The sequence below is a fragment of the Calidris pugnax genome, unplaced genomic scaffold (genome assembly GCF_001431845.1).
Source record: "Calidris pugnax isolate Ruff unplaced genomic scaffold, ASM143184v1 scaffold398, whole genome shotgun sequence".
Taxonomy (NCBI): Eukaryota; Metazoa; Chordata; class Aves; order Charadriiformes; family Scolopacidae; genus Calidris; species Calidris pugnax.
Window position 1 is genome coordinate 4,154,627 of NW_015091280.1, and position 10,137 is coordinate 4,164,763.

The 10,137-nt window shown below is 35.5% G+C and overlaps 1 protein-coding gene across 1 annotated transcript; it reads left to right on the top strand.

Moving 5' to 3' along the window:
- The first annotated feature begins 1,271 nt into the window (after nt 1-1,271).
- RBP2 (retinol binding protein 2) lies at nt 1,272-9,911 on the top strand. Its single transcript, XM_014960638.1, has 4 exons — nt 1,272-1,401; nt 4,517-4,695; nt 7,932-8,033; nt 9,674-9,911. Exons 1-4 carry the CDS (start codon nt 1,329-1,331, stop codon nt 9,725-9,727), a joined length of 408 nt encoding a protein of 135 aa, XP_014816124.1. The 5' UTR covers nt 1,272-1,328; the 3' UTR covers nt 9,728-9,911.
- Nucleotides 9,912-10,137: the final 226 nt, after the last annotated feature.

Here is a 10,137-nt window from a genome sequence, read left to right on the forward strand (position 1 = left end):
CTGAAGGAGAGACTGACTTCCAGTTGAAAAAACAGTGTGATAATGCACTTAAAGGTTATTATGCATGTGCACAAGGGAACTGATGTAGCTTACACAGCTGATTTTGAGTGGTGGTGTGTGGTTGACTGGGGAATGATAACCTTTTCTTTTCCTTGTTTTGTAGAATCTTTTAGTATTATACATAAAATGTATAAATAATATTGTATTTATTAGTGTTGATGTGATGTGGAGGCTAAGAAAGAAAGTATGCAAAGACACATAAAATCAAACCCATTGTAAGTCTAACTACAGAGCAATGATTTAATCACAAAGACTTTTAAATTTCACTTTCAACATAACATCTTTCATAGTGTTTCATCTAGAAACTCTTATAGTGGAAGCAAATACATGAGCAGATATGTTAGCCCAATAAATTGTACTAGAAATGAGGCATAAGTTTTAGCAAGTCAACCTCTGATAATTTATAGATTTATAACTGCATTTACCAATTTCACTTGGTAAACTGGCCTCTGGAAAAACTATACAGTTATCTTCCTACTGCACATTCAAATTCTCTATTCAGACACCTTCTGAAAGTGTTTATTTGCACAACTGAAATCTGTGGTTTCGTCCACAACAATGTAATGCTGCTGGGTGAAAAATACCTTTCTACACAAACTGCTCTGCTTCGGACTAATTTAAAAGTCATTTTTAGGATAGGATGGATACCAATTATGACTGATTGTGATTTATTTTACATTTTTTAAAACAAAAATACGGAAGTGCAGTGGGTATAAGTGTAGCTATTGGTATATAGATATTTTGAAAATCAAAGGAAAACAAAATATTTCCACAGAAATATTATATTTTACACCCTGCCATGCATTTATGACACATTCAAGCCTTCCATCAATTTAAATTGGGAGTTCTGCTTGTGTTGGGTCTGTAAGGCTGGGTCTTCTTAGGGAACTGTGATACATAGAAAGGAACTGAAAAAGAGAACTCAACTTAGAAACTTGAACTGAGTTGTCCAATTTGCCACTGTGTTCAATTTATATCAAAGGTATCCCATAATAGCTAGTAGTTCTTTACAAAGGTCACTGTAAAATCATATCCTGTATTACTACATATTTCAGAAAGAGTGTTCCTCATCTGCCAGCTGTTCAGCTGAACTTTGATAATGAAGGCGAAGTTTTCTAGGGTTATCACTCTGACCCTTAAACTGTATTATCTAGAAAACCATAAACCTTATAAAAAAAAATACAAAAAGGTTTATAAAACATTCTCTTAGCAGATCCTGTTTCCAGCCTCAGCTTTTCATCTGAAGCTGGTTTTAAGCTCTTGCCACCATGCCTGCTGATTACAATGGAACGTGGGAAATGGAAACCAATGAAAACTTTGAAGGCTACATGGTTGCTTTAGGTAAATGAAAAAATATTAACTATATAGAGATAAAAAGAAAATGCTTCAATTATTAGTGAAATTCTTCTAAAAATTAATGAGACTATTTCTGTAATGTGTGTTGTAGCATAAGGGTTTCTGCAATCGCATTAAAAATCAAATAATTGTAATGTACTTATAATTACAATGATCTAAGTATATAAGCAAGAGAAGACTTGTAGCCAAAGAAAGACATTAGTCTTTAGTCCATGAAAAAACAGACATGGACGGGAAAAAAAAACAACCAGGTTTTCAGATACAGAAGCTCTTTTTATTCCTGGTATATAATTACTGTAACGGTCAAGTCACAACCTGGTTGGGTCTGTTAAAGGGGAATTGGATATCCAGTATCACTAAAGCAACAATAGTGTTTAGTACGTACTTATTTAGTGGTTTGAACTAGTTGAAAGTATGTGAACCTGTTGCATGGTAAAGGCAATAAAAGCCTTCAAAAACATTTAAAGATAAATGGGCAGATATTTCTGACAATTTTTGTGGAAGTCATCCTTCCACAGCAATATTTAGATCACAGGAGTTCTTAAACATATGTTTACATGGTTAATTAAGCTTAATTTCACTTGGCTACTACTATCATTGATGACAACAATGTATGTGTACATGCAAAAAGATATGTTCTGCTCTTTAGGCAACTTTCATGTACTACTCCATTAGCCTCTTTATCCCCAGAGGCCTGGTAGCCATAGTTTGTGTATACATCGTATAGGATATTAAGCATACCCTTTGTAGATGCCAGAATACCAAAACACTGTTAACTGAATGCAAGCAATATCCTTGTCAGTTCATATAAAGATCAAGTTTATGTTGTCTGTAGGTTGATTTTTCCCCGCACTGACAGACTCAATTTTTGTAATGACTGAGAGATAATTTTGTGAGAGAAATGTCTTCTTTTGCTGCATATATTATTATCAGGTGTATTTTTCCTGGGAAATACTTCAATTCATTGCCTCCCCTGGGCAGACTGTACTGGAGAGATACTCATTGAACTTTCTCATAAAATTTTCTAACTACTTCCTCAGTAAGAATGCCAGCAACTGGTTTGGATGAAGGAGCTACTTGCACCAGTTGTCTGGATCTTGCCCTTCATAAGTACACCATGATTTTTTGTGTAAACATGCACATATATACTCTAAGTCATACTAATTATAAACTACCAGCAAAAAAAACATGCCAAAAAGAATGCAAAGATGCATATGGCTATAGGTGATTCTCAGACGGGAAAGAACTTCCACGGAAAGGGTGAAAAGATATTCTTCTGCTCTGTTTCTCACAATTTTACATATGCTTGATATCCTAAGTATTAAAGTTCTCAGGTTCAAAGCACGCTGAGGTTTTGTTTTTTTCAAATTCATCCATCTTTATAATTAATACATACACACTTCTATACTTTAATTAAAGATTAGCTTTGCCCTTTAAGCCAGAAACTTTGATTTTATCATAAACATGTTACAAAGCATTTTAATCTACTATAATAGAACAATATATCATTTTTATTGCTTGCATTGTTCAAAATGCAGTTATGAAAACCATGCTTTAATAAAACCTCCTCTGATTTTTCTCCAGGAGCTACAAGACTCATATATTAGTCAGAAATAGCATTTCTTTAGAAGTCTAGACATTTTTTTTCCTCAGAGAGAAGTAAATTTTATGTTACCTGTCTATAAATCAGACCCAGAGATACCTTTAATCCACCACAGCAGATAAAATATACCCAAGAAATCTTGAATATAAATACTGAACGAGAATATTATTCCCCATGTTAAAAAGTCACAAATTTTTTTCAAGCCAATCCTCTTACTCAACTCGATCAGTACTTCACAAGTAGTCTAATGAATCTACGAAAAGAAAAAGGGCTCCATTAGTATGTTGCATTGCTGAGCTGACAATGATTAACTTGCACACAAAACCACTAAAGGATGGCTAACAAACCAAAACCATTTTTCAGTCTCTTGCAGAAGCATGTGAGATTATTTCATTTGCATATAGCACCGTAATAAGATTCACTGCCAGCTGGTCAGAAATATTTATTGCAGATGGTAATGCAGCTGGCATTAGGTGGATTGTCTGGGGCAAACTGTCATGATGGTAATATATGTTCTCCTTTTGGTAACTTTCAAGGCATTCAGTTGCAAGCAGTTGTTTACATTATAATGTTAGTCTTCATCATGAACAAAATAAGGATGTTAAGGAGATCGGTACTGCATAAAATTTTGACAGAACAGTAAACAGGAACTGTCAAATGTTGTAGTTTGACACTTTTTTGACTTTTGACTTTGAATTTGTCTCCCTTTAACATCTAAACTACATATTTTTTCTGTCTGCTGCATAACAATAATGTCACACTTTTATTTGATTGTTTCTTTTTTATTCATTAGTATACTTTTCATTATTTTTAAATTAATTAATTAACCTCTTGTATACTCCCACAGACTATAGGTTCCTCATAAAAGTGACATGCCAAAATCCCCTTCATTACATACTCATTCTAACACACTTATTTTCTCAAAAGGAATATTATTCTGAGATCCTTCTTTTGGGGGTGGCTAATATTTGTAACCCTGCACATACCAGCACCCTCATATGCTGACATGATTCACCCTGCATGCTTGGGAAAGGGAATTGCTCCCAGGCATAAAATGATAATCTCGCTCCTGGCATCCCACAGCTTCACGTGTGAATGAGGCCCCAAAGGCAATGTCACAGTCTTAATAGCCCCTGTTGTTTCACATTCTCCAAAAACAATGGTGATTCAGACGATTTAACATGCCAGTACCTGTTCACTACTGATTGTGTGTTGCAGCTCTACTGATAGCATTCCCACAGATATCCCTTTAATAAATAAACTTATAATCAGTGGAAGATCCTCAAATTGAAAGTCTACTTGCAAAACCAAGATTATTTTTCTTTGAAATAATATTCTTCTCTGCAATATGTTACAGTAAAAGTGTCATTTATGGAACTATGTTCCACATAAAATGTTAATTTTTTTTGCTGTGTAAATAGAACTTCAGTGTTTTTTTTATTTTTGGTAACATATTAGAGTTTTCATTGTGATACTGTCTTTTCTGGTTTTTCATAGGTATTGATTTTGCAACTCGTAAAATTGCAAAACACTTGAAGCAAACAAAGGAGATTATTCAAAATGGAGATAATTTTAAAACAAAAACACTCAGTACTTTCAGAAACTATGAACTGGATTACACTGTGGGAGTGGAGTTTGAAGAACATACCAAAGGACTGGATAACCGAGTAGTAAAGGTAAAGATTTGGTACCTGGTATCTGTTAACACTGTAGTCAGCACCAAGACTGAGCAGTTCCAAAACTCAGCTGAATACATGAAAAAAAATCCCAGTGTTTTACAGACATCAGAGGATTTTTATAAAGCAGAAATAATTTGCATCTTGTGACAGTTTTCTTTCCTGCTACAAGCATTTATTATATATGCAAGTCAGATTGGTTACTCAGATACATGAGGACAATTATTAATTACATGGTTTTCTAGTAGGGTACTTTTCCAGCCTTTCTATGATACCCCTTTTTATATTTAGAAATGTATCTGTGCTTATGTATCCTCCTCAATGCACCTTTTTATATTTAGAAAGTAGCAAAAGAACTGTATCTGTGCTTATGTATCCTCCTCAATGTAAATTCAATGTAAATTCATCTGTTTGAATTTAGGGTTTTAAACTGTAAATTCATCTGTTTGAATTTAGGGTTTTCTGTATGCCAATACAAATTTTCAGTCCTGAATGGCTAGGTTCACGCTGTATTTTTAACCTGAGCCTGCTCAATCTCAGTTGCACAGTTTAAGAGTTGGACACTGTTGAAAATAAACTCGCACTCAGCTATTAACCTTAAGGGAGCTTTGGGAAGGGACAAGAAAAATGTGAGCCAAAGCTACCACTGATACAGGTGGCAGGCCTACTGGCAGTGGTAGACAGGCAAGGAGGCCTAGCAGTGCATGCTTTACTATCTTTAGGATTATAAGAGTAACCTGAGCTCAAAATTCCTCTAGGAAGCTATGGGCATATGTTCAGACACCTTTCAGTGAGATATGTGGACAAGTAACATTTGGACCAAGGACCACATTGTGTGTCAGGCCATGCCCTACATCCTACAACAGAGTCAACTACTAAGACTGTTCCTGTAAGGCATTCAAACAAGACTGTGCCAGGGAAGTTAGTGAGGAAATCAATACATAAAAGCACTAATTAATTTCACTTTTGAATTCAGCTTCGTATTTCTGTATCAATAGTGCTTCTCTTCTGCTCTCTTCTCACCCCTAAAATACTTAAGCAAGATTTTCAAAGTTAGAAAGGGCACTATATCTTAAATTTCCATTGACTGTCCCTGTCAGAATCTTGCTAATGTTGCATCACCTGCCTGTCTTTGTCACCGTTCACTGGATCTACCTGTATCAACTCCTCTGCCAATTACCAGAGTTTTATTTTCCAACCAGCTCTCAGCTTTCTTGCTCTTCTCCAAACATATGCTGTCTTTTCTATCAGTTCCTTCTCAATAACCAAGGTTCCATAACTCTTTGCCAAACTCTGAGAAGTTGAGATCAAAGCTCAATGTCAACAAGACCTGTTTAGTTTTGGCAATTGCCATAGGAAATTGGCAGCATAAACAATACATTTATATTTGAACTCATATCACCCTTCACTGGAATGGCAGCAAATTTAACAGAAGACATTGTTTATTCACCGTGGATCACTTTTCGTTCTCAAACTAACTTTGTGCAGTGTAATTCCTATGACTTCTTCCAAATTATTTCTCATTCACAGCACTGCAAGGGATCAAATAAGAGCCTTTTTTTCCCCAAGTATCCTGGGGAAAATATATTTATTTACATTATATATATATTTACATTTAATATCCCTATATTTACATTTCCTTCCTGCCACTTTCTCCAGTGAGCACTGGGTAGGACATATTCCTGTGACAGAGTTTGTGCTTTCAAACATTGCTGCCACATCTCTTTAGACCATTTGAAGGCATTACAAAGAATCTACAGACTCATTAGTTGCTTAAATCCATAATTAGTTGCTTCTTAAATCCATAAACTAATGCTTCTCTAGTGCTCTTCACCACTATCAAAGCCATGGTCTGTTGTGCAAAATCATTTCACGTGTAGACTCTCCTCTTCACAATTAATTACTTGTAAGGAAGGAAATATAGCCTGTACAATTATAACCCTACCTGGTTTAATCATGTTTGCCTAATATTCTTTTCTAAACAAATGATATTATTTGTTTCTAACAAGAGGAGAGGAAAGAATGAAGCATATCATGCCATTATTCTCTGGACTGCTTTAAAAGAATTTTCCGGTCATTTTATTAACAAAACAATGCCTCAAACACATTGAAGCTAGATGAAGGTAATAAAACTGCTAAGCAACATTTAAATGTAAAGAGGGCATGGATAATTTAAAGAGCATGTAGCTTGAAAATTACGTAAATAAGAAAGAAGTTAACTGAAATGGAATGAGTTTTGTCTCGTTATTAATAGAAAGCACCCTCATAAGAGAAATAAATCATCCAGTGCTGAACTAGAAAATGAATTAAGCTCCCAATACTTTAGAAGCTTTTTAATAACTGAACTTCCACTGACTGTAACTGGTCTCTGATGAGGATTTGCATATGATACATGGTTAAATGTCTCCCTAAAGTACAATGGTTCTAATCTAGAACAGTTCAAATAAAGTTGCTTTGAATGTACTCTAATGTATCTGAGTAGAGAATTTAGCCTGTAAAGAGAACTTTTCCTTACAGATACGGTCATCCTGCTGCTGGACAAGAATCAGCATATCCAGCACCTTGCTCATTAGTGATAGACTCTGAATCACACCAAATCATTAAATGGCTGAGGATGGAAGGGAGTTCTTGAGATCACCTAGTCCAACCTCTCTGCTCAAGCAGGGTCAGCTACAGCACATTGTCCAGCTTATGATCATATCTCCTTAAAGGTCTTTTGTGAAAGTACATGAAAGATGCTATAAAATAAATAAATTTATTGTATCAGATGATATTAACTAACATACACTTCGTTTTATTATTTTATGCTAGCTAGAAACACGTTAGCACAGCACTAGCTGGTATAAGCCCCCACGTCTTCGCTCATGACCCTTATAATCTTTTTATTAATGGTTTTAAACAGCAAGAAAAGAAAAATACAATTTGCATACATTGCACAAGTGTCTGTTGATTCACTCAACAATTCACCTGTTAGTATGAAAACTTTATGTTCGTGTATGTGAAGAAATTCATGGAAATGACAACAAAGCACTGTAAAAGCTTCACATCAAAACACTTTTGTGATCTCGAATGCGTTTGGTTTTGGGTTGAATGATTGATTTGGGTTTTTTTAGGGGGAAGATGGGGTATGGTAGAAAGCAACTGTAATTGTGTCTACTCGTTGTTCAGTTGAGCTTATTTTCATATGTTTATAAATTCTTGTTAACGTATCTGAGTTAATTTTCTTATTCATGCAGACACTAGTGACCTGGGATGGTGACAAACTGGTATGTGTTCAGAAAGGTGAAAAGAACAACAGGGGCTGGAAGCACTGGATTGAAGGAGACGTACTGCATCTGGTAAGGGCTGCTATACAAATACATAGCACAGAATTGAGACTGCCACAAAGTACGGTTTTCCATTTCAAAGGGATTGTTACTTGTTCTAGTTAAAATGGTCTTCATTTAGACAGTTCCGATCTCCGAACTCTAAGGAAATCCCCCTCTGTTCCATCTCAGGAATGCTCAATTTCTTTCCACCTGCAGTGGAATTAAGTCGTAACCCTGCAGTGGTTTTTTTTCGCTCCAGTCCACTGCCCTCCTGCTATTAAACGTTCTTGCTACGTTGCACCTCTAACATCATCTCATTCTTATATAGATGTTGGTGGGAGAAAGAAACCAAAAAACAGTATGGGAAAAATTGCAAGAAAAATATTAAATTTTGTTTTGAAATAAGCACTATGAAATTTTACCATACTATGCTGTAATACAGACCAGAAACCTCTGGATACTCAAGAGGATCCTGCAAACAACCTACACTGCAATTACTTTATACTAGTACAATAAAAAAGACAAAACATTCATACATCTGAGTTAGTAAGCTGGAGCCAAAAGATAAATGGTGTGAGTCCAAGAGGGGCCAAGAAGAGCCTGTGCAGGAAATAAGCAATCAGTGAAGCCCAGAAAGATTTCAAAATGATAGATACATAATAATAACGATTCCAGAGTTTCTCGGGAGATCAATCAAGAAGTGGACACAATAATGTTGGATGGTGCAATAGGTGCATGCAGAAAGATTATGGAAGAGAGCTCATTGCTTCTATCTCATGATTTGCATCTAGGTATCTACTCCTTCACAAGTTTCCCCTGCAGATAGTTGGTATGGCCAACCACATTGCCTCAAGTCTGTATGCTTGAAAGGTCAAAGCAGTGAATTAAAAAACACTATCTGCCACCTAACTAAAAGCCAACTATCCAGCACACTTTTTCAACTCGATTTTAACACATCTTCAAAAACTGACCCAACAAAGGTTCTACATGCTAGCACCAGGATTCAAGCTAAGATTGGTCAAAACAGAGAGACCAAGTAGATTCTTGTAACAGTCTGCAGAAACTCTGTTGTGGATTTGTCCAACTGTTGGCCAAACCCCAAGCCTCGGTTCACCTCAAGGCACTATTTGGCACAGGAATGCTGGCTAATTGGAAGACTAACCAAATTGACTGCCTTGCAATACACAAGTGTGCCAACCATTAAGAGGTCAGCTGCAACACTGGGCAAAAATGGTGCATTTTTCTGGCCCCTGAAAAATGACTGGGTGCTTCTCTGAAGCAAATGTCTTCATCTTTTTAAAGCATACTCCATATTTTTTTTTAATTTCCTTGTTTCATTGCTTCTCATGAATTATGAGGTAACACATGAATTATAAACTATTAGAGTACATTGTTTTAATAACAGAGCATGAAAAAGCCTTGCATTAAAGAGCAATTCTTATGCATCTTCATATTTATTTTTCTTAGAGCTCAATTCAATTGTCAAAATCTAATTACTGCAACCTGGAATCTATGCCTGCTGATTGCTTACATATAATACACTATTCTTTCTGTTCTCTTTTTCATAAGCTTATCTTTTTAATGCAGTGGCTCAGATGGAGTAATTTCTGGTGGGATCTGCTGTGTGTGCAAAATACAATTTGTATTTACTAATTGTTTTAATGCTGTAGGAACTGACATGTGAAGACCAGGTGTGCCACCAGACGTTTAGGAAGAAAAACTAGAGTCGACCGGAAAGCCACCCAGATCTTCATTGTGCTATTATGATGTTATGTTTTGTCTAAAAAGAAGAACCAAGCCAGATTTGCAATAGTTATTTGACACTGCTATGTGAATGCCTTTTGTTCATGTTTATGGAAACAAACACATTTTATAGAAATAGTATCAAACAGTTACAAACATCATAAATTCCTTTGCCTTTCAGTCTGGAGTTAAATAAAAGAAATTGTCTTTCCAATATTGCTTTCCTACATCTTTGTAATAATTTCCAGAGGAATGTCCTTTAGCAACAAGGCTGAAAATTAACAGTCACAATTATCTCAACCACAGTATATCTCTCCATAGTGCTGTAATATCATAATATATTTGGATGACTGAGTAAAATTGGACATTCATTGGACTGTTTCTATTTAAT